This window comes from Dermacentor variabilis, chromosome 1, assembly GCF_050947875.1.
Source record: "Dermacentor variabilis isolate Ectoservices chromosome 1, ASM5094787v1, whole genome shotgun sequence".
Lineage (NCBI taxonomy): Eukaryota > Metazoa > Arthropoda > Arachnida > Ixodida > Ixodidae > Dermacentor > Dermacentor variabilis.
In genome coordinates this window covers 9,516,034-9,541,920 of record NC_134568.1, presented here as the reverse complement: position 1 = coordinate 9,541,920, position 25,887 = coordinate 9,516,034, and the positions used below count along the sequence as shown (strand labels likewise).

Sequence of the window (25,887 nt, the reverse complement as noted above, 5' to 3'; positions counted from 1 at the left end):
GGAACGGGGCAGTCTCCAGCTATTCAAAATTCAGTTTTGTTCGACATATTAATGCGTCTTTAGCGCGTACACACCTCCTTGACGCGGTGAGTTTTCGCGGTTTTAGTCGTGACCTCGCGTGACAGACAGGCGAAGTGAGCGCAGCCCGAAAACGTTTGATCAGTGGCAGAGTATTATGGCGAAAAAGGCGTCGAATAAGAAATAATTATGTCCAGGTGTGTATTGACAGGGTACGCAAGGAGAGTGAGATCGAACTCGATGCGGTAGTCAAAACCCTGCGAGTAGTCCGAACCGGCCCCGTGCGTAAAGCTCTGCTGATGCGCCTGACTGACCGGCACTTCTTCGTTACATTTGTCCCTCGGAGAAATAGGCGCCATCCTGGTGATCTAAGCATAAGGTAGCATAGCGGTATCGTAGAAGGGCTTAGGCCGATCTACGTGAACACTTTCGCGACCGCGACGGCGCTGATCAGAAGACGGCGACACAAGCTCGACGACGTAGTTCACGGGGGAAGGTCCATGGTATCGTGGGAGCAGCTTAGAAGAAAGGCCGGGAGCTAACGGTGGAACCCACAGCCAAACCAATGAATCGGAAGGGAAGCTTGGGGGGTCAGAGCCACCACGACGAAGCTTGTGGTGTGTCTGATCTGCATGCGGTGGTAAGACAGCGGCGAGTTGTCTGCATTCTTCAGCATGCTGCGCAGCTTGAGAGACAGGAACACATTCTGATGAATCAGGCTGGTTGGGTAGAATGGTATCGATGGTGCAGGAAGGTTCGCGGCCGTACGGTAAGAAAAACGGAGAAAAAACAGTGGTGGCTTGAGTGGCAGTATTATAGGCGAACGGGACGAACGGAATCACAGCGTCCCAGTTGGAATGGCCGGACGTGACGTACAGTACATGGCGAGCATGTCACCAAGAGTACGGTTGAAACTTTCCGTCAACCCGTTCGTTTACGGATGGTATGCGCTAGTGGTCCTGTGGATGATTTGACACTCCCTCAGAAGCGACGTCACGACTTCAGATAGAAAAGCGCGGCCTCGCTCACTAAGAAGTTCCCGAGGGACTCCGTGACGAAGAACAATATGCCGCAGTATGAATGATCCAACGTCTTGGGCAGTGGCAGATGGAAGTGCAGCGGTTTCTGCATAGCATGTGAGATGATCCACAGCAACGATAATCCAGCGGTTGCCAGCCCCGGTACAAGGAAATGGACCGTAAAGGTCGATTCCGACGCGATCAAAAGGACGGGACGGACAAGGAAGCGGCTGCAAAGGTGCGGCAGTGGAACTATAGGGACCGGCTTTCGGCCTTAGCAGTCGAGGCACCAGCGGACGTACTTGCGAACGAACTTGTACCTGCGAGGCCAGTAATACCGGAGCGCAAGGCGGATGTAGGTCTTTAACACGCCACCGTGTGCACATTGGGGATCCGTGTGAAACGATGCGCATAAATCAACCCGAAGATGTCGTGGTATTACGAGGAGCCATTACCGACCCTCGGGAAGATAGTTGCGACGGTAGAGTAGTTGGTCGCAAACAACAAAGTGATGCTTCTGCCGCCGTAGCGTCCTAGATGCCGTAACAGTGGGAGGATCAGCGAGAAACTCCAAAAGCGAAGAAATCCATGGATATTTGCTCTGCCCAGAGCGCATGTCATCGATGGCAAGTGCTGACAGGGCAAAGTTGTGTGGGCAAAGACTGTGCGCGTCAGGTTAAATGGGCGAGTGGGAGAGAGCGTCGGCATCGGTATGCTTGTGTCCTGGGCGGCACACGACCCGGATGTCGCACTCTTGCAAACGGCGCGCCCAGCGTGCGAGGCGGCCAGAGGGGTCTTTCAATGAGGAGAGCTAGCACAGCGCATGGTGGTCCGTTACTACATCAAATTGGCGGCCGTATAAGTAAGGTCGAAATTTCGTAAGGGCCCAGGGTATGGCTAACCACTCCTTTTCTGTAACAGAGTAGTTTAACTCTGACTGTCAGCGTGCGGCTAGCATAAGCAACGACGTATTCCTCAAGACCACGCTTGCGTTGGGCAAGAACCGCCCCAAGGCCGACTCTGCTAGCATCTGTATGGACCTCAGTTGGGGCAGCGGGGTCAAAATGTCGCAAAATAGGAGGAGAGGTGAGCAGATGGCGAAGGGTCGTGAACGCGTCATCGCATGCTTTCGACCAGGCGGATAGGGCGTTGCCTCCAGCCAACAGTTGATTCAAAGGGGGCGATGATCATAGCGAAGTTCATTACAAAGCGGCGAAAATAGGAGCAGAGGCGGACGAAACTGCGTATTGTCTTCAGGTTGGTGGGTTTGGGGAACTCCGCAACTGCACGGAGTTTTGCAGGATCCGGAAGCACGCCTTCTTTCGATGCGACGTTGCCTAAGACGGTAAGCTTACGAGCAGCAAAGAAGCATTTTTTTATGTTAAGCTGCAGGCCAGCCTTAGTAAGGCAGCCTAATACCTCTCTTGGTCGTTGGAGGTGAGTCGGGAAATTAGGTGAGAAGACGACGACATCATCTAGGTAGCACAAACACGTGTGTCACTTGAAACCGCGCAAGCTGCTGTTCATCATAAGCTCGAAAGTAGCGGGCGCATTACATAGGCCGAATGGCATGACATTAAATTCGTATAATCCGTCCGGTGTGACGAAGGCTGTTTTCGAGCGGTCAGCCTCTGCCACGGAGATTTGCCAATATCCAGACCGCACATCCAAAGAGGAAAAGAACTCGGCACCTTGCAGTCAAGAGCATCGTCTATGCGCAGTAGGGGATATACGTCTTTGCGCGTAATTTTGTTAAGGCGTCTGTAATCTACGCAGAAGCGAATATAACCATCTTTTTTACGAGGACGATTGACGACACCCACGGGCTATGGGACGCCTGAATCACGCCACGCCGAAGCATATCGCTCACTTGTTCGTCGATGACACGGCGTTCAGAAGCTGAGATACGGTAAGGACGCTGCCGGAGTGGGGCGTGCGAACCGGTGTCGATGCTGTGCGATACTGTGGTCGTGCGGCCGAGATAACGTTGATGACAGTCGAAGGAGGCGGTAAATTCGCGTAGCAAGCTGATAAGTTGCGCGCGTTGCGTGGTTGTCAGATCACCGGAGATTGACGGATGGAAGCACTCCAACGGCGGTCGACTGGCACTATCGAGGGCGGCGAGGGACGTCGAATGTGCGTCGTCGGGAGCATCGAAGAGCATTGAAGAATCCACAGTTTGCACGTAACCGAGGCACTCTCCGTGATGCAAAGTAATCGGCGGAAAAGTCACATTGCACACACACATGACACCACGGCCAACACTGAGGGCGATGACGGCAAAGGGCAACGGAAGGGAACAGCGACGAACGAAGAAGTCACATGGCGTGAATACCACGTTTGCGTGACTTGCTGATGCGCAAGATACGGAGACGATGGTGGTTGAATGAGGAGGGGTATCCGTAACTTCGGCCACAAGCATTTTGTAGACGTCACAGGATCTTGGTCCATGGCTGCATCGGCAAGAAAGGACTAACTCCGCCTCGGCGCGGGCACAGTCAATGATGGCATTGTTCGACGAAAGGAAATCCCAGCCTAGGATAACATCGTGGGAGCAGGACGGCAGCACAACGAATTCAATGACATGAAGCGACTCCTCGATGACAACACGTGCACTGCAGGCTCCCAAGGGTTCGACAGGCTGTGCGCTCGCAGTACTCGAATACACTCCGGAAAGTGACGTCTTAACTTTTCCTATTCGCCGGCAAAGTCCTGCGCGTAACACCTACATTGCTGCGCCCGTATTGACCAGTGCGAATGTTCGAATCCCTTCGACGTATACCTCAATGACGTTGCAGGGGTTATTTCGAGGCCTTAGGCAAATCGAAGAGGACGCAGTTCTCGCCTCGGGAACTCCGGCACTTAGTTTCCCTGAGGTAGAGGGCTTGGCCGGCGTCTCATCGGTGAGATGGAGCGGCGGCGTGGGGATGGGGAACGACGAGCATGGTTGAGGACAGGACGTTTCACCCGGCGGCACAGGAGATTGTATATAGCTGTCGAGGGGCGTAAGTGCTCATGGGTCGGCGGTTATCATGCATATGCAGCATACGGCGTCGACAAATGCGAGTAACGCGTCCCGGAATAACACAATGGTAACAAATTGGGCGGTTGTCCGCGGTGCGCCAAGGATTTGGCTGACGTCCTAGCTGTGGTGCAGGCGGTGAGAAGGGAATCGGGGGTGGGTCGCGCAACAGCTTGGAGAGGTGGACGTGAAGCCAAGGGCGGCCTTGCAGCGACGTCAGCGTACGTCAGGGGCGCCGCGATGGTAGGCGGTTGAGTAACAGCTGGCAGGCACTCGGCGACTTGCTCCTTGATGACGCTCTGTAACCCCGGTGTCAATGGAGAGCATGGTTGCGCGTTCGCAAAGGGCACCAGGGAAAGCTGCCGAAAAGGTCCGGGGCAATCATACCGTCAAGAGGGTCGCCAAGCGTAGTACTCGTGTCCGGGCTTGCATGTGACGACTGTGGAGCACCGATAGTCTGGGCCAGAGGGTCGCGTGCGTCTAAAGGTGGTATGCTGCCCAGCCTTCGGGAAGAAATTGTGGGGTGCGTCCAAAGTTGATAATAGGTAAACACGCCCGGTTCTCCGCAACATTCACAACAGAGTGGGGGAGCGCAACACACAGCGTCAGGAAAGCGTCGAGAGAAGGGGAGATCACATAGTCACCGTCACAAACAGGGGGCTCTGTGGTCAACGTCACATACGTCGCGGTAGCTGGTCGCAGGCGAACAAACTCGACGACACGTAAACGCATTGGCGACTCGTTGTTGAGGTCGGGTACAGAAGGGAGTTCCAACTGTAGAAGGCCAGATGAGCAGTCAATGAGGACAGAATGGGTGCTCAGGAAGTCATGGCCGAGGTTGAGGTCCCACGGCGGCCGCATTTCGATGGGGGCGAAATGCGAAAACACCCGTGTACTTAGATTTAGCTGCGCGTTAAAGAACCCCAGGTGGTCGAAATTTCCGGAGTCCTCCACTACGGCGTGCCTCATAATCATAAAGTGGTTTTGGCACGTAAAACCCCATAATTTAATTTTTTTTTAGGATGACGTCATGGGTACAGTGTTGTCGGCGAATAGAACTGAAGTCTGATAGCCAGCGAAGCTCACACGCGCAGTGCACATGCCAATGACTGAAGGTGTACCCAACGTTACTAGAAGTATCTAGTAGCGATGGGTGTACCGCCGTCGGCAACGCGAACGACAGGCGACGTGGGGGGCGTAAGGACCTTTCGGAGACTATGAGAGAGGCGAGAACTCGTGAAAATATACTGCAAGGTGGGACGCGCGAAACGGAAACTTCTTTTAAAAGTAGAGTTTGATTGAAAGCCGTCTTGTCGAGAGGATGCGCGTTATTCTGTTGAAACTGAACGCCGACTACACAAATTAAATGTAGGACAGGTTCCTCCAAGACACACCTATTTTTCAGCTACACTTACCACAAATTTTGTATTAAAGAGCTAGCTGCTTCTATACTGAGAAGGTATCAGGCAGATCTTGGCAAAATACAATTCAGTAAAAACACCAAAAACAAACAATGTACACCGTGGCCACAAAAATTCGCAGCCTCTCTTTTGGGTACATGCGGTGCTGAGAGTCTACAGGGTGATGCCGGTCACACGTATGACACATGCTCCGAGGACTTATAAATTGCTTGTCGGTTAGCAGAACCTCTATCACTTTTAAGAAACTGCTCTGTGGTATTCAAGTGCCCATAGCAGCTTAAAATTGGAGCGAGAACCTGAAATTTAATCCTTCTTTAATGGATATGTGCGTTAGGTTTATTGGCCATATCTCTCCCCCTCCCTCCCCCCCTATTAGATTGGAGAAAAATATGTTGTATTGGACTGAATAATATTCAAAACCTGTACTGGAGCACTGCATGGGCCCGGGCGTATACCTGGAAGGAAGCCTGGGCCAGGGCCGGATAAGACACATTTATTTCCTGGCCGGGGCCGGGCTAGGGTAGCGTTCGAGCAGTTTGCCTGTATTTATGCATGTTGGAACTTCGCCAACACTTTGGGCGACAGTTAGTCCCTCCCCACAAAGGAACGCGCTGGAAGCAAACTCCAGAAAGCTGTATAAAAAGACGAATCATTACCACTGAAATAAAAGACAATTGCAGCGTGTTGCTGTATGTACATTTACATTGTAGTGTTGTTTGCCGGGAAGACGTCTCGGACACGCGAGCCAGGAGCGCGACAACTCTCCAGAACGGTTGGAAGCGCTGGCGAGCGAGCGTCGTACAAGGGCCGCTCGACGGGGCATACGTTATAGGGACACTAAAGCGAAACAATGAGTTTAGACTAATGAAGCATTGTTTGAGAACCCTGTAGGCAGTCATTTAAAACAATAGTTTGATTATTAGATGAGAAAATGAAGGTCCAAGTATCAGTATTTGAGTCCCTAATCATCCAAACCACGGCGCACACTCTTAATCGCAGCGAAGGCAATCTGCCGCCCATGTATGCCAGCTGCCTTAATCATGTTTTGAGACGCACATAAAAAGGGGCGCCAGCTCTGCCGCTTCTTTCATTGTGAACAAGGCTCCCGTGGGGAGCCGAAACGTAAATAACTCTTTTAAACCATTTTTGGTCGGTGTCCAGACCTCTTCCATTTAAGTATGCATCATCCCGACCAGACAGGCTTCCGTCATACTCTCAACTTCATCAGTATTTGAATTTCGCGCCGAAACCCCAGCGCCGGTACGTCAGCGTGACGTCAGGGATTCCAAAGTATGTTTTCGCATTTGGGGGCGCGTTGGCTGAATAAAGGTTCCCGAAACTTGCCATGTTTAATATTTGGTTACTTTAGAACACAATGTAGTCAATCTGTACCGCTATATATAATTAGTATAGGCCCTAGAAGATGCCATCAAAATCCAAGACGTCACAGCCCCCAGGTGCGGGAACTTAAGTACGCGTCGCCACCCGTATTTCGTTCTTGCGGTTTTTCTGGCTTACCAAACGTCTTATCGTTGTAAGAGTGGTGTAGTTGGTGTTGTAGAACGGTAATTTACTGATGCAAAAGAAATCATTTTTCACTTTAGTGTCCCTTTAAATGTTAACCGAAGTGTTCTTGTTTTTATAACTGTCGCCAGCGAAATAAGCGACAGTGTATACACCAAACCGTCGATGCCTTCTTCCTCAGCGATACCATCATCGACAGAACAACACATCTATTTATTCGGCCGTCGGCCTTCCTTTTGTATGTTTTATATATATACAGGGTGTTCAAAATTAAGCTTTATGGTTTTCTTAAAATTATGCACTGGGAGGCACGCGAAGTTCGCCTGTGCAAATAAGTTGTGTGGCCAGGAGGCGGGGGGGGGACACACAAAGTGAGATGATAATTATCGCTGTCAGCAGCCCAATGAACTAAAATTGAATAATTAAATTTTTGTTGACTGCAGTAAGTGGTTATGTTTGTATTGAAAAGATAGAGGCGCAGTGGTGTTTCTACACAGTACTTATTGTAAGAATTTTTCTGGTGTGTCTGTGCTCCGAGATATCCGACTCCAAATTTTAATTGTCGTTCTCATGATTACGCATGCAAGAGAGTTAGGATTGGCGCAAAGCTCCTCCCTGATGTGACGTGGCTGTTCCGTGCTGCGTTTAGTCGGACAACGTGACCGAGGCATTAGCAAGGATAACTGTCCCCCTTCCCCTCTCGGTTGGCGAAATAAAAAATCCGAGAACCAGGAACCGCTATCGTAATACGCGACCGCGCAGCCAGTAACGACGGCGGCAGATGCATGCCGAGGTAGTGGCGCGAGCAGAGAAGCCGGAGGGCAGTGCGCGTGCGCAGTGGTGACTAGACGAGCGGGCATGGTCCTTGCCTGGGCTACGCAAATAAAGTCACTGATGATTTCCAGGTATTGTAAGTTTTATTGAAACCAAGAGCAACAACCGAACGGCACACCGCGCTGTCATATCTTGATCTCGCCAGTTGAGAGGTGAGGGGGAACAGTTATCAGCATTGCAAATGCTTCCGCCCCGTTGTTAGACTAAACGCCGCACGCAACAACCGCGTCACATCAGGGAGGAGCTTTGCGCCGATCCTCACTCTCTTGCATGAGTAATCATGCGAACAATTAAAATTTGGAGTCGGCTATATCTCGGAGCACAGACATGCTAGAATTCTTCCAAGTGAAACTGTAGAAACATGATTGCCTCTAACTTTTGAATACAAACATACCCACTTATTGCAGTCAACAAAAATTTAATTATTCAATTTTAGTTAATTGGGCTACTGGCAGCGATAATTATCATCTCACTTTGTGCCCACCTGGCCACATAACTTATTTGCACAGGTGGACTTCGCGTGCCTCCCAATGCCTAATTTTAATAAGACCACAAAGGTTCATTTTGAACACCCGGTATATATATATATATATATATATATATATATATATATATATATATATATATAATCGGTCTAACCCGCCGTGGTTTCTCAGTGGCTATGGTGTTGGGCTGCTGAGCACGAGGTCGCGGGATCGAATCCCGGCCACGGCGGCCGCATTTTGATGAGGGCGAAATGCGAAAACACCCGTGTGCTTAGATTTAGGTGCACGTTAAAGAACCCCAGGTGGTCGAAATTTCCGGAGTCCTCCACTACGGCGTGCCTCATAATCAGAAAGTGGTTTGGTACGTGAAACCCCATAATTAAAAAAGATTATTAGAAATTATGATTGGTGTAGGAAATGGAAATACATTTTCCCAAATCTACATATACACACATCAGCAAAAAGAAAACTATCTATTCCTTTTTTTTACAGCCTTGGAGGACATTTATTGGAGAATGCACACCAGTTCAAGTATCTAGGCGTAATAGTAACACGAAATTTGATATGGAACCAACATATAGCTAACGTCTGCATGACTGCCTATCAAAAGCTATACTTTCTGAGAAAAAAAACCGGAACATGCATCGCGTAATGTGAAACTTCTTGCATACACCACCTTCATTAGGACGATACTAGAATACATTCAGCCGTTGTTTGGGGTGCCCATCAAGTGACGCTTAAGAGGAAGTTGGAAAGGACACAGAGGCGGCGCGTTTTATTTGTTCGACGTACCGAAGGAAACAATTGGTCACGCTTATGTTACAGCGTTGCAACTTGGATCTTCTTGCGGTACGTAGAAAGAAATATAGGCTGATGGTACTTCATCAAATAATGCAAGATCAGCTTAAGGTTTATAAGCTCAAATATCTACACGCTCCAGGCAAAAGAAACCCGCGAACTAACCACGACTAGGTCATAAAGCCGTACCGTACCAACAGTGATAGATTTCGATACTCATGTTTCCCCGATGCGATAGAAATGTGGAACCAATTGCCAAACGCTATTGTTAGCCTAAAAGATGTCACCGACTTTGAAAATACTGCTGAGGCGTATTTACGAGAGTTTTTCATTTAGTTTTGAAGTGCCAAGTGATATGTGCGACTTGATGTTCATTGTACGTATTTTGATAACTGTCAGAAGTGTGCTGAACAGCATTCAAGTGAACATCTCAATTACTGTAAATTGACAAGTGTTAAGCAACTTTACGTACAATGACATTGTCCATATTTGATGTAATAATTGTATTGTCCTCTCTGTTATGACCCTCTATGAGGGTTGACAGTATTAATTATATATATATATATATATATATATATATATATATATATATATGTATATGTATATATATATATTGTTACGTGTGGAAAGACAGACGAAAGATGCTATTTACACGCTATTTACACTGGAGCCAGGCTGACACTCGCTCGTGCCAAGGGCACCGACCACCTTCTTCGTGGTTCTCGCGGCGGCTCGTCTCTTGAGCATCGCTCCATGATATCGCAATATTATCCCCCGGCGGCAAAAGCACCGTCACGGTGCTGTTAAATATCCAATTTGCATGGAGAGTTGTAGGGCTTGAGTCGGGCAACGTGGACAACGTCACTGGTTGTCACAGCGGAGGACGTGGTGGGCGTGGCTAGAACGATTCCTTAGTTGACATCGGTCACTTTGCGTATCACGCGATATGGGCCTGTGTAACAGGAAAGCAGTTTTTCACAAAGGCCGACTTTACGCGATGGTGACCAAAGCAACACGAGGGCGCCGGGCAGAAGATGGACATCACGGTGACGGAGGTCGTAGCGTTGTTTCTGCTTGTCTTGAGACACTTGTAGACGAGCACGCGCAAGTTGGCGAGCATGGTCAGCATGGGCGATGGCATCACGGGCATAATGGCTAGGTGAAGCTGTGGCGGACGGAAGCACAGTGTCCAGTGGTAGCGTCGGTTCGCGGCCATACTAGAGGTAAAACGGGGAAAAGCCAGCAGTTTCGAGACGGGAAGAGTTGTATGCAAAGGTAATGTAAGGTAGAGCCAGGTCCCAGTCACGGTGGTCGTCTGAAACGTATTTGGTAAGCATGTCTTTAACGGTGCGGTTCAAACGCTCAGTGAGGCCGTTCGTTTGGGGGTGCTAGGAGGTGGTAAATTTGTGCTGTATTGAGCAGGCACGCGTGATGTCGCCAATGACTTTGGCCAAAAAGGTGCGACCGCGGTCTGTAAGCAATTGACGCGGAGCACCATGCATCAAAATGATATCATGTAGGAGGAAGTCCGCAACATCAGTTGCACAACTGGTCGGAAGAGCACGGGTTACGGCGTAGCGGGTCGCGTAGTCCGCCGCGACTGCAACGCACTTGTTTCCTGATGTAGATTCCGGAAATGGGCCGAGAAGGTCCAAGCCGACACGATGGAAGGGCTCGGCAGGGATGTCGAGCGGCTGCAGGTAACCAGCGGGGAGCTGGGAAGGCTTCTTGCGTCGTTGGCAAAGTTCACAAGCGGCGACGTAACGTCGTACGGAACGGGCAAGGCCCGGCCAGAAAAAACGGCGACGTACACGGTCATAGGTTCGAGATACGCCGAGGTGTCCTGCCGTTGGTGCGTCGTGAAGCTCTTCTAGAACGGTGGAGCGGAGGTGTTTAGGTACTACAAGCAGGAACTCAGAGCCGTCCGGATGAAGGTTACGATGGTACAGAGTACCGTCGTGGAGGACGAAGAGGCGTAGAGCAGCATCGGCCGGAGAGTGTTCAAAACGGTCGATGAGTGCTCTGATGTAGGTGTCACGGCGTTGCTCATCGGCGAAATGAAGCAGCTGGGATACAGAGAATACGCAAGAAGCACTGGCAATATTGGAGGAGTCAGAGTCGTCGACAGGGTAACGCGACAAACTGTCAGCGTCTTGGTGCAGGCGGCCAGACTTGTACACCACGGAATATGAAAATTCCTGTAGCCTCAAAGCCCATCGACCAAGCCGGCCTGTAGGATCTTTTAGCGATGAGAGCTAGCAGAGAGCATGATGGTCAGTGACTACGGAAAAAGGGCGACCGTAAAGGTAAGGACGGAACTTCGCAACCGCCCAGACGACAGCAAGGCATTCTCGTTCCGTAATGGAATGGTTGCGCTCCGATGGTACTAGGAGGTGGCTCGCATAAGCAATAACGCGATCCTTGCCACGCTGACGCTGGGCTAAGACGGCACCTACGCCATGACCGCTGGCATCTGTACGTAATTCTGTAGGGGCATCAGGGTCGAAGTGGCCGAGAATGGGTAGTGAGGTTAGAAGAGTGACGAGACAAGAGAAGGCGGCGGCTTCTGCAGTACCCCACGAGAATTGTACGCCTTTCTTCAAAAGATTAGTTAGGGGCCTAGCAATTGTCGCAAAATCTCGAACAAAACGATGAAAGTACGAGCACAGCCCTACGAAACTTCGAACGTCTGCCGCTGTCTTCTGAACCGGAAACTCTCGGACAGTGCGAGTTTTCTCGGGATCAGTCTGTACTCCGGAAGCGTCAACAAGCTGGCCCAGAAGAGTAATTTGTCGGTGGCCAAAACGACATTTGGACAAGTTAAGTTGCAGCTTCGCCTTTCGAAATATATCAAGTATAGTTGTGAGACGCTCAAGGTGAGTGTCGAACGTTGGCGAGAAGATGATGACGTCGTCGAGGTAGCAGAGGCATGTGGACCATTTGAAACCTTGGAGCAAGGAGTCCATCATACGCTCAAAGGTGGCAGGGGCGTTGCATAATCCAAACGGCATTACTTTAAATTGGTATAGGCCATCAGGTGCGATGAAAGCGGTTTTTTCTCTGTCCATATCGTCAACAGCAATCTGCCAATATCCCGAACGAAGATCAATAGACGAGAAATAGCTGGAACCGTGCAGGCAGTCAAGGGCGTCGTCTATATGTGGGAGCGGGTAGACGTCCTTCTTCGTAATGCTGTTCAGATGACTGTAGTCTCCACCGAAGCGCCACGTGCCGTCCTTCTTAACCAACACCACAGGTGACGCCCAGGGACTCGAAGAAGGGTCAATGATGTTTTTATCGAACATTTTGTTGACTTCGTTTTGAATTACTCGGCGTTCCGACGCAGAAACTCGATACGGTCGTCGGTGAATAGGCGTAGCATCGCCATAAGAATCCGATGCTTGACCGCGAGCGTCTGGCCTAAGGGGCGATCGTCGATGTCGAAAATATCTCGGTAGGACGATAATACTTGGCAAAGCTCTTCAGCCTGCGCAGAGGACAGGTCCGTCGCAACCATTTTCTTTGTATTGGGATCGGCACCCGAGGCTGGCGCGAGGGGCATGCTAAGCTCGCGAGAACCATCGGTCGATAACGCTGCCACGTATTGGTCGCCGAGACAGTCAATGGTGGCAAGGCAAATATATACCTTGCGGTAGAATTTGATTTGCCAATCCAAAGTTACAGACAAGCATGCGAGTGTGGTTCGCAGTAATAGTAAGTATACTGTGAGGCACGGTGACGTCATACTGTATTGGGATGTCGGGCAGAGGAGTGACAAGGTACTCGCCATCAGGAACTGGTGGGAAAGACAACAGTTCAATGTAGGCTATGGACTTTGGCGGCAGGCGAAGAAAGCCGGTGGAGCGTAAGCGGCAGTGGGGTGCGTCAGAAGGTTCTGCGAGCATCGGCAACTCAAGGCGAACGGTACTGGAAGAGCAGTCAATAAGAGCTGAATGGGCGAAGAGAAAACCGAGGCCGAGAATAAGGTCGTGGGGACAATGAGCAATTACGGTGAAGAGGATATATATATATATATATATATATATATATATATATATATATATATATATATATATATATATATATAATATACAGGGTGTCCCAGCTAACTTCGACCACGATTTTAAATATACCCAAGAACTCTAGAGAAATCGTACCGACTGCATAGTAGCCGTAGTAGTATGCACTTACGGCCAGTGTTCTTTTCATCACGAAGTATTAGTTAATTATTTATTTTTAACTAGTGAACTTTTTAATTATTGCTTGAATCGCCAACATATCAATTACAAAGTTGTAGGGCACCTCAAATAACCTTCGAATCAAGCATTTGTTTAGTGCTCAGCTTTGTCTCGTTGGTTTTTCCGAGAAAAAAAAAAGCGCGCGAAACATCCAAAATACGCGATAGATACGCGCTCGCGCGCCGCTACTCAAGCGCTCCCAAGCGAATAGCCACGGATACACGACTTCACTAGCGCCGGCAGCTCGATACAGCGCTTCACGCCATGTGATGATCGCGGCATCAAGAGAATAGGCCGCTGACGCATTGATAAGCGTAGCGGGGCTTTGTACGATGCGGCGATAAGAGAATGCAGCCGTATATCTTTCAATAGTTGCTTGTAGGCGCTTGAATAGCGGCGTGCGAGTGCGCATCTATTTCGTATTTCGGGGGCTTTTGTTTTTTCTTCTAAAAACAACCAGGACCACTTCAGCACGAAATATATGCTTGATTTGGGGGTTATGTGAGGCGCCCTACAACATTGTAATTAATATGCTTGCGAATAAAAGCAATAATTCAAAAGTTCAATAATTAAAAGCAATGAGCTGATTAATACTTCGTGGTGTTGCAAATGGGTCGCAAGCCCCAAGGGTAGCGTTGGCCTGGCGGCCTAGGGCACAGCTGGAAGCATCCGAAGGTCCTGGCAAAGGATGAGTCGACTGCTAACAGAACAACTTGTTTATTCTAGCATCGCAAAAGAGCGGCCGGTCAGGTCGACCGAAGTGGAGAAACGGGAGACCACGTTACTCGACTGAATAAATCGAAGCTTCTCTCTTGGCGTCCGGGGGCAGCTGCTTTTATACTCTCGGAGTCGAGGGCAAGAAGGAACGGCTCGGAAGAGGCGCACGTGACGGCGGCGCACGGACACGTTGTGACAAGTGCCAAGTATCCGCCGGGCCGGCGCCGCTCAGACCTCCTCGCTTCACAGTTGGGGAGCTCCTCTCCCCGGCTGCCGCGCTTTGACAAGCGTGGGCACCAACATGCACACACACACAAACACAACACGAGAACACGTGGCATTGAAACATGCCTGGACGCGCTTAGAAGGAGGCGTTGGGACAGCGCTAAACTGGCCAAAATGTCCGCCGCTGTGAGCGAAGCCCCGGCGTCCGTTGCATCCGCGCCGGCTATACCGCACGTCGGAGGCGAAACGTAACAGACCGCCCCGCCGGGAGAAGGAGATCCCGATGGTCAGGGGACTGCATCCGCTGTCCGGAGGGATGTCGCTCGATGATGCTCATAACCGAAGTCGGTCGTCCCTCGGCGTTTCTTGAGCCCAGCGCACCGAAAAGGCCTCGTTCTCACGTTGAGGTTCACAAAGGACACTACAAAGTGACTTCGGGAAAGTTGCCTTTTTTTTTTCTCGTTCCCAGCAAGCGTTAGAACTACGCCGAAACTCGACCGCTCAGTCAGCAAGCACGACAGAACACTCACTAAGCCATGCCAGGCTCTTTCCCCATTTATACTACTGCCTAGTTCCTTACAGTAGTCTAGCAGCACTCAGAACGCGTCCATAAATTGTGAAATTGCACTAGAAAGCACGTCATGACTTTGAAACACTAAACAAAAGCAATATGTTAAAAATCCTGCATCAGGAACAAAACATCAGTAACAAACAATTTTGAGGCTGATTCCTACGTTAGGGGCCTCGACTTAAGCCATCGGCGTTACCGTTGAGACTCCCCTTTTTGTAACGCACCTCAAAGGAATATTGTTGCAAAGCGAGGCTCCAGCGCAGGAGGCGGCCATTTTTGGAAGAGATGGTCTGCAGCCATTGGAGAGGGCAGTGATCCGTCTCAATTATAAACCTCGAGCCGGCTAGGTAGCATGACAATTTCTGAACGGCCCACACGAGACACGCACACTCTTTCTCGGTGGTGGTGTACGCCTGCTCACGACTGGTCAGCTTGCGACTAGCATACAGGACGGGGTGTTCCACTTCTCCATTTTCCCGTTGGCACAGTACAACGCCCATGCCTCGCTCACTAGCATCGCACTGAACAACGAACCCTTTTGTGTAGTCTGGCGATCGTAGCACAGGCTGGATTGTTAGGGCGCTCCTTAGGGCGCTAAAAGCTCTTTCCCTTGTCTCGTCCCAGACGACTGTTTGGGGCTCTGTTTTTCTTAGAGCATCCGTCAGGGGAGCCGCGATATCAGAGTACCTGGGGATGTACCTCTGATAGTAGCCGGCGACACCTAAGAACGACCGAATATCGGTCTTCGTGCGCGGTTGCGGGAAGTCTCGCACAGCGGCCACCTTTATTTGAGAGGGGCGGCGACGACCCCGTCCAATCACGTGACCGAGGTAGACAACCTCGGCCTATGCTAACTGGCACTTGGGAGCCTTGACTATCAAGCCCGCTTCGCGCAGGCGGGTTAGCACTGCCCGCAAGTGTGCCATATGCTCAGACCAGGATGCGGAGAATATCGCTACGTCGTCTAAATACGGTAAAGCGAATTCTTCCTGTCCCCGCAACACTTTGTCCATGAGGCTTGAAAAAGCAGTATGGCGCGTTCTTCAAACCAAAAGTCAAAACTTTTGGACGGAATGTTCCCATTGGTGAAATGAACGCCGCATACCTACTAGCATCTTCTGTAAGTGGAACCTGCCAATAACCACTGACAAGATCTAGCGTGGAAATAAACTGAGCGCTACTAACTTTCTCAAGGCGCTCTTCGATGTTAAGGATCGGATAAATTTGATCCTTAGTGATGGAATTAAGCCTGCGGTAGTCGATGCAAGGACGAGGTTCCTTGCCCGGTACCTCAACTAAAATCAAAGGGGAGGTATAATCACTTTCACCCGCCTGAATAACACCGAGCTGTAGCATTTTCTTTACCTCAGCCTCCATAATATCGCGCTGGCGGGGTGGCACCCGGTACGCCTTGGATCGTACTGGCTCGGGGGAGGTAAGTTCTATTTCATGAGTAAGGACAGAAGTCCTACCAGGCCTGTCAGAGAACTGACCTTGAAACTCTTGTAAGAGCTGGTGTAGTTTGGTTTTCTGCTCAGGCGACAGCGGTGCTTTACTGATTAAGTCACTAATGACTTGATCGGTGTCTTCCCTGTTCGTCACTGAGCCTAGTCCCGGAAGCTCTTCGGGAACGTTTACCATCATACACACCGCTGCTTCCCGTTGTCTATAGGGTTTCAGCAGATTACAGTGGTAAACTTGCTGTGCTTTCCATTTTCCTGGCATACTCACCACGTAGTTAACGTCTGACAGTTTTTGAACAACCCGTGCTGGTTCCTCCCACTGCACGTCGAGTTTGTTTTTTAGCGATGTGCGCAATATCATTACCTCATCGCCCACCTCAAAACGACGGGCCCTGGTTGTCCGATCATAATAAACCTTGGCCCTCTGCTGGGCCTTTGCCATTGCTTCACCTGACAACTCCTGTGCCCTTCTTAAGCGTTCGAGGAGCCTAAGCACGTACTCTACCACGACTGGGTCGTCGCCCCTGCCTTCCCACGAGTCTCGAAGCATGCGAAGCGGAGACCGCAGCGAGCGACCGTACACCAGCTCAGCTGGCGAAAACCCCGTAGCCGCATGCGGCGCGGTCCTTAATGCAAACATCACCCCAGGCAGACACAGCTCCCAGTCAGTTTGTTGTTCAAAACACAATGCTCTCAACACGCGCTTCATGACGGAGTGGAGCTTCTCAACGGAATTAGACTGTGGGTGGTACACTGAGCTGTGTAACAGCTTTACCCGGTACCTTTCGAGAAAGGCTGTCGTCAAAGCGCTAGTAAACACTGTGCCCTGATCTGACTGGATTTCCGCAGGAAAACCAACTCGCGCAAATATGGACAGTAGTGCATTGACTATCTCAACTGAGCTCAGTTCTTTAAGCGGCACTGCTTCAGGGAACTTTGTCGCTGGGTAGATCACAGTCAAAATGTGTCTGTACCCCGTGGTTGTTACCGGCAGAGGTCCCACTGTATCAATAACGAGCCGTCTAAAAGGTTCCGTAATGATAGGTACCAACTTCAACGGCGCCCTCGATTTGTCCCCTGGTTTGCCCACCGGCTGACAGGTGTCACATGTCCTCACAAAGTGTTCTGCGTCACGAAAACACCCTGGCCAATAGTACTCTTGCAAGAGACGGTCCTTAGTCTTCTTAACTCCTATAGGTGTCCGCACCACGAACCTCCATGCGACAAGCGCAACAGATCCTGACGGTAGCACTGAGGCACGATCACCTGATCGAACTCCACTCCCCTGCGGTCTAGATACTTCCGGTAAAGGACCCCACTTCTTTCTACAAAACGAGCATTTTTCTTGGCGATACCTTCCTTGACATTGCAGCGCATGTTTTCTAGGCTGCCATCCTTTTTTTGTTCGGCTATCAAAGCCGACCGGCTAACTTTCAGCAACCTATTAAGTCCATCTGACGTAGGCGCGATGAGCAAATCTGCAGATACCTCTTCTAACTTTCCTGTGTCGGGCATTTCCTCTCCAGTATCTGGTGCCTTCAACGCTACAGGCTCAATTTTATTCAGTTTGGACGTGCTCTGAATATCAGCTTGCTGCGCCTCCGACCCTTTCTCATTGTTCAACAACGTCGGCCCCGCAACTACCACCTTTGCAGCGAGCTCCCGAACTGTCGATCTGGTTAAGGCCTGAACGCTAGCCTCACCAAACAAAAGCCCCTTCTCGTGCAGGGGGTGATCGGACTTGTTCGAAAATAGGTACGGGTACTGGGGGGGGGGGGGGCAGCATAGATGACACTGCGGCCTCCGTCTCAAGTGCTGCGAAAGGTCCTTCAATAAGCACTTTTGCTACGGGCAGACACACGCTATGAACTTCCACGGCTTGCTTGATCCATGCGCACTCGCCCGTGAACATATCGGGTTCTACGTAAGAGGGGACAACTACATTCATTGTCGCTGCGGAATCACGAAGCACTCGGCACTCTTTCCCGTTCACGAGGCGGTCTCGCATGTAAGGCTCGAGAAGCTTCATGTTCTCGTCAGTGCTGCATAATGACAAAAACACGACTTTTGTTTTTGTTTCTGGACACTGCGCCGAAAAGTGACCCGGCTTCTGGCACGTATAACACACGCGCGCTTGCCTCGTCTTGAACCGCTTTCTGCGTTCGGCTTCGGCTGCCGCCGTCTCCTTACGTTCGGTTGGACTGCTTTCACTCGCATCCGCACTACGTGTGTCCCCCCTTGCTCTCATGGGTGTGAACTTCGGCCTCTCAAACTTGGAGCCAAATTCACCCTTTTGACCGTCCTTAGCTCCGCGAGCCCGACGCGTCACAAACTCCTCGGCTAGCTCGGCGGCTTGAGCCACCGTACTAACGTCTGGCCTATCCAAGACCCAGTACCGCACGTTCTCAGGTAACCGACTATAAAACTGTTCCAGCCCGAAACACTGCAGAACTTTCTCGTGGTCACCAAACGCTTTCTCTTCTTTGAGCCACTCCTGCATGTTTGACATAAGCCTGTAGGCAAACTCTGTATATGACTCACTTTTGCCTTTCTCATTTTCCCGAAACTTGCGACGGAACGCCTCCGCTGACAGCCTGTACTTCTTTAGCAGACTCGATTTCACTTTGTCGAAATCCTCTGCCTCCTCTCTCTTCAAGCGAGCGACTACGTCGGCCGCCTCGCCGGGTAACAAAGTGAGCAAGCGCTGTGGCCACGTTTCCCGAGAGAACCCCTGCTTCTCGCACGTTCGCTCGAAGTTAACCAGGAACAAACCAATGTCCTCTCCAAGCTTAAACGGCCGCATCAGGTCAGTCATTTTGAACAATACTCGTTCTCCTGCACCGTGTGCCTGACTTCCATTACGAGCGCGTTCGATCTGTATCTCGAGACGCTTCATTTCCAAAGCGTGTTGACGGTCGCGCTCTTGTTGCTCTTGCTCTTTCTGTTCTTTACGTTCACGCTCTTCTTTTTCTTTCTGTTCTTTTCGTTCACGCTCATCTTTCTCTTTCTGTTCTTTAATTTCGCGCTCCTGTCTTTTTGCCGTCTCCCTCTCCTCAATGGTCTCAAGGCATTCCGACAGCTCGTCATCCTCAGCTTCTAACTCAAGAATAGCCCTTAGCAGTTCAGGTTTTCTGAGTTTGTCTGAGACATCCAGACCCAACTCTCTTGCAAGCTCCAGCAATTTCGGTTTGCGCAACGACTTCAAATCCATGGCTGCTCTGAATGCTGCTTTCTCTACTGCCTACTGTTGTCTTGCCGCAAACTAACCCGGCAGCAACGTCAACCACAACTACTAGCTCTCTTTCTGACACTAACAAAAGCCTGGCAAAACTCAGAAGAAGAAAATCCCGCACTCACCAAACCTCGGAGCCAAGAATTCAGCGCAGTCGTTCCGCTGCAGGCGCCCAGTCATCACACAGGGCTCGTTGCACTGCTCCCGGATGGTCGTTGTGCTGCTCAGCATACAGTCGACCGCATATCTTCGCTGCTGGCCTCCGTTGTCGCGATCTCACCGCTGGCAACCAGTTGTTGCAAATGGGTCGCAAGCCCCAAGGGTAGCGTTGGCCTGGCGACCTGGGGCACAGCTGGAAGCATCCGAAGGTCCTGGCAAAGGATGAGTCGACTGCTAACAGAACAACTTGTTTATTCTAGCATCGCAAAAGAGCGGCCGGTCAGGTCGACCGAAGTGGAGAAAGGGGAGACCACGTTACTCGACTGAATAAATCGAAGCTTCTCTCTTGGCGTCCGGGGGCAGCTGCTTTTATACTCTTGGAGTCGAGGGCAAGAAGGAACGGCTCGGAAGAGGCGCACGTGACGGCGGCGCACGGACGCGTTGTGACAAGTATCCGCCGGGCCGGCGCCGCTCAGACCTCCTCGCTTCACAGTTGGGGAGCTCCTCTCCCCGGCTGCCGCGCTTTGACAAGCGTGGGCACCAACATGCACACACACACAAACACACGAGAACACGTGACATTGAAACATGCCTGGACGCGCTTAGCAGGAGGCGTTGGGACAGCGCTAAACTGGCCAAAATGTCCGCCGCTGTGAACGAAGCCCCGGCGTCCGTTGCATCCGCGCCGGCTATTGGCCTCGAGCTCCACCACTGGAAAAGCTGGCGCCACCGTCGGCGTGACGTGCTAGGAGGGATCACGTGGACATAGCGGCCGCGTCGGCTGCTTCGGGAGCGCCGAAGCGAGCTGAAAACGAGTTTAAATTCCCTCGTACGCTGCGGTCCTCATTTAGTGGCGAAATTTTTCCGCTTCGAGTGTCTCCTTTACAACGCTTGAAAGCACTACAATAGGTAGTGGCTGCCTTTGAAGGCGCGCAACATGGAAGGCTACTGCTCGGTGCCGCAGGGCCGGACGCGCGTAACGGAGGCCGGTGTCAGCCTTATTCGCACGTAGCCACAGCACAAGAAGCTTCGTGAAACTTGGCTCGCGAAACATAAAACCGGCAAACAGTCATCGGCTACAACTCGGGAATGCAGCAAGCACAGATGCGAGGAAGATTTCTGCTACGGCGCCCGGTCTGCGATGTTCTGAAAACGCGCACTGAGACGCTCGCCCGAGTCCGCTGCCCGACTAATGTCATGACGGTTTGGTCTATGAACTTGTCGATGCTATAGATACTGGCAAGTTCAGTGGAATGAAAAGGCAGCGGTAAGAAGCACATTTAAAGAAAGCATGGCAGATGGTCATGTTTGTGTTATGAATTAATGCACTGGATTACAAAAAAGGAGCAGCGGGAAATTGCACGCTGAGAACACCGATAAACATACAGTGCGACGCAACTCGACAAATAATATGGAAAGGTCAAAGAATTTAGAAGAAAAAAAAAAGATTGAATCGTCGCGACGGCACATCACAGTCCCCGTAGGCGTCGAAGTCGATAAAATGAAATTGTTTTTGAACAGCTCTGACAGCGCCCACGCAACAATGGTTGCTTGTATGCTGTCAAATGCTCATATTCTGCGGCCTAAAGCTCATGGCACGGTGCGAAAACGCGCGTGCGGAGAAAGCGAAACAGTGCGCGGACAAGCGTGCAGACGCGCAGTCGGTCGCTACGAATCTGCGCGATCGCTGCATTGAGGCTTCGTTCTATTATGCTCCATATAGTTATACAAACACTATAAGAACATATTTAACATAGTTTGCTCTCAGCGTTTACCTACCTTTCACGCAAGAAGCCGGTTCGGGAGACTTCATCGCGGCGACCGCGCACAGTGGCGTTCACTGTACGTATTCGGTAAAGCGATAGCGTCTGTAGACGGTTGTGTGCTTTCAGTTCGCCCAAGATTATTATTTAGACAGTAAAAAACGTCTCTCGTTTCGAAAGTACCTACAGAAATGTCCGGGAGAGCTCGCGCGTGCTGTTTTCAGTGAGCGCTGACAGCAAAACCTATGACGAGCGCGCCGCGTGATCCCTCATACTACGCCAGCGAGGCGCTTCCGATAGATGGCGACTCCGTAACTCCTCGCCGCCAATATCGCACGTCGGAGGCGAAACGTAACAGTGGTGAAAAAAATGCTCGCTGTAAGTACATACGACTGCCGCTACTATGCAGTCGGTACGATTTGTCTAGAACTCTTGGGTGTTTTAAAAATCTTGGTCCAAGTTAACTGGGACACCCTGTATACAATAATGTGGAAAGTTGGGCTAGTTGGTGAGTAATCATACCTTGCTGGTGAAGCAGCGCACTGACACGGACACAGTGAAGGCACACAAGAAAAGCAGCGAGTGTCGTCTAGTGTGTCTTCACTGTGTCCGTGTCAGTGCGCTGCTTCACCAGCAAGGTATGATGATTCCCATATATATATATATATATATATATATATATATATATATATATATATATATATATATATATATATATATATATATAATATAAACATAAACAGTTCATAACAGCAAGACCTGGCGACGTATACATTCGTACGTCTTTTCCATCTAATTAAATCGCGGACGCACCTTTCTTTAATTTGCGGTGCTTTTTTTTTTTTCGTATAAGCGAACCTGTTGCTCGCTGTCTCGCGCACTCCGCGCCTTGTTCTCGGTTTGAGCGTCTTCACTGGCGCCGCTCTTTCCCGCAGAGGTAACGGTGGTGTACAAGGACGGCCTGCCCGAGATCACGGTGCCGCTGCCCTCCCGGCGAGACCGGTGCCGCTTCACGCTCCGGCCGCTGGGCAGCACGGTGGGCGACTTCGTGCGCAGCATCTGCGTCGAGGACCGCGGCGTCGACCACGTCACCGTCACCTCCACGGGTATGCGTCGGCCCGCGTCCACTCGTCGGCAAACCACGGTTGGCGGGCCACGTGTGCGCACTTTCGTGGCGTACCGAGCTTCGAGGTGCTCGCAGGCCGCGGATTGAGGCTCGATAAAGGAGCCCGAGCGATTCCGTAGCCGTCTCTTGCTGCTGCTCTAATGAACGGTTAATTATTATGCTCCTCTCTCTCTCCCAATTCTGTTCCTGAGGCTGACGCACGCGTTCGCCGACGATTGTGAAGGTGCGCAAAATTATGGGAGAGGGGCTGCAGACTTATGTTTGGTGGTTTCCGACCTCGTATAATTAATGATAACTCGTAATTTATTGACGCAGTCCTGTTGCCCTGTATGTGTCTGAGAAGAAAAAAAAACAGGAAAGAAACAGATACGCTTTGCGATAACTGAGGGTCACATTGAACCTTTCGGGCACAGGACCTAAACGACATCCTGGCTTGTCCGCGCGCCAAGCCGGCGGTCTCGTGAGTCCACCAGGCGCCTTAATGCGGGAATCGAGTACACCGCCGCGGAGTGTTCTCCTGTACCGTACTTTCAAGGCCATCGCGTATTTGCGTTGTTGTGTGTAGTTATCGCCCGCGTGAACCCATTCAGCTGCTTGCAAAGGGACATCCAAAGCCCACATATGCATGTGCACAGTCGGAGCGAAAATATATAGCGGACAGAGCATTTCGCATATAATTCGAACCTCCGCTTGATTTAGAAGGTATTGCCGAAATGGATATTTCTTTAAAACCGAAAGAAAAATTAGGCGAGCAATCGTTTGCCCTACTTAGTAATCACCGCTCACACTGCGCCGTTTGATGCGCGGATGCAATATAATGCCGATCCGTCTGATTGTTTTATTGATATTTCCACCCTTTCTTGTTCGGCCGTTGTGGAGACTCGCGGCGTGGTCATAGCTGAAGAGATCTCTGTATGCGAAACAAGCACCAAACACATATAAAAAGCAACGTAGGTTTAACTCTTGGATTCAGGCGACCAAGAGGATTCGTATTATGAGGAGAAAATATTAAGCGAAGCAAGAACCGTATATTTTACACTCCTGCAATAGAAAATAGCTCTTTGGGCAAGCGTATAAGTTTGATATATAGGGTGTCCCAGCTAAGGTTAGCAAGCTGTTATAAGGAAAACGAAAAGAAAAAGACACTGTGCATGCAAGATATATGGTTATGAGACCTATACGGTGTTCCAACGTCAGACCTGCGATTAGCGAAACACCGCAGTTTTTATTATTGTAACTTGCACCGTGTTGTTTTCTTAATTTTTTTTCTTTCAATATCTTGGCTCACGTTCGCTGGGACAAACGATACAATAAGATAACAGAACGGCGAAGAAAAATAGGGCTATAGCTATCTTGAAATTCACAAACTGGTTCCTCTACGCCGTAATATAATCTGCACCCTTAAAAGGGGAAAAGGGTGTAAGTTATTTTACAGTGTATACGCGACGCCGTTCGCCCTCTACCAGTGGTTGCTAGCTAATGGTTTATTAATGAACAGAGCTGTCATCGAGAATAAGCGATAACTCAACGCGGCAACTCGTGCGCTTTTCCTGCGGGAAAGGCAAAACCAAAATGGAGTGAAAGCATCCCGAGAGTTCTCTGACGTCACACGACGACGTTATCGGCGTGAATTTCCCAACTTAGGGAAAGTTTCTGCTGCCTGCCCCGTATAAGCCTGCTTCAAGTGAATTTTCTTTGAGGCAGTACCGTTAAGGCAAAGTTCTTTTTCCTTTACCCTTTCTTTTTTTTTTATTTTACAGCGAGTCGGTCGATAAGTTGATGACGCCTGCTGCCGCCTTCGCGAAAGCTGCAGCTGAAAAATCCGCATCAAACCGCGTGCTATGTGAATTGAAAGAACAACACGAGTTAACGGCGCTTAGCACATTTGCTTTTCTAGCATTAAACTTTTTTACGAGACGTATCCAGGAAACATTTTCTTGGTCAAATGTTGACGAACTTCACTGTGGATTGTGTTATCCGCTACATTGTCGATTCAGTGCGTACGGTCTGCCAGAGCGCGCTTTATCATGTTTTTTTTACACTTAACCTCTCTCAAACAGTACTTTCTTTCATTTAGTCTCGAAGAATTCTCACCTGATACTTACGCATATGCAATGTTGCGCTCACAAGAACATCAAAATTTCTTCTTCAAGAATGTCAAATGCCCTGCAACTTGGCACTGTTTTGTTTGTCGCAGTACAGAAGGAAATGCACTGATAGTGGCGCGGGTGTTCTTTTTTTTTTTTTCTCTCTCATTCTTATGCTCTTCTTCCAGCATCTATTCGACCTTCTGTTATGATTAGGAGCGGACGTAAACAGCGACTAGCGTACATTTGTACCTCGTTTAACTACAATCCGTTATTTCAAGTGAAAGTACGAAGTATATAGAGATACGGTAAATTTTACTCAGAAGCAGTACAACCAACCGCAGATGCGCGTACCATTGCGTTTACTTTTATTCTACGTACGTAACGTGTATTCGCATGCCAATACTCGTTTTTTTTCCGCAACCCTGGGTCACAACCTTTATATCGCTCGATTTCTTTATGTTTACGCACTACACCGCTCACAAGCTATGTCGAAATGCAAACACCTTTAAATCAGGCTGGCGCACAGCGTGAGTCTTCTATGTGCAACGATATCACGAGACCGAAGACGATGCATGATGCTTGTCGTGGGAGGAATAGTGATGGCAGGAGTACAGAGAAGTGCCACACGTATCTAGCTACATTTAAGAATTCTCTACCTTGTAGCTACCGTTCATCACTTCGTTTTCCCTGGGTAGCAGCGCAACACCATATACCGCTAAGCCACCGTGGCGGGTATTCGGTGACAGGTGAGCTAATGCAATAATGGCGTAGCCTAGTGGACAAACCTTCAAACGTGTATATATATATATACATGGGAACTCCGGCATCGGAACCAGCATTCGAAGAAGTGGAGGAGAAAGTGACTCGTGAGCGCGAGCGGTGGTTCGAGGCTCGCCTGGACGCTCTTGGGCGCGGCCGGCCAGGACTGCAGCCTGCTGGCGTGGATTGAGGTGTCGCGCCGTTCGCACTATATATGTATATATATAGTATGTATAGTATGTATGTATCAGTTGCTTGTATGTTCACAGTATGAGTGGTGGTAGTTACAGTTGTAATGGCACTGGAAAGAACGTTGTCGACAGATTTCTCGCACGTAACTGTTTTCTCGACAGATCACACAGTACTGAGGTGGTAAGGGTCATCTGCTGTTACGAGAAAACAGAAGGAAAAGAAGCGCCCGCA

The 25,887-nt window shown here is 50.1% G+C and overlaps 1 protein-coding gene across 1 annotated transcript in view; it reads left to right on the top strand.

The window, feature by feature from the left end:
* The window catches only part of MCU (mitochondrial calcium uniporter), a 345,012-nt gene that overhangs the window by 310,266 nt on the left and 8,859 nt on the right, over positions 1-25,887 (top strand). Inside the window, exon 4 of the mRNA XM_075684555.1 lies at positions 22,425-22,595. Within this exon, the coding sequence (XP_075540670.1) occupies positions 22,425-22,595 (171 nt within the window). The remainder of the gene's footprint in view (positions 1-22,424; positions 22,596-25,887) is intronic.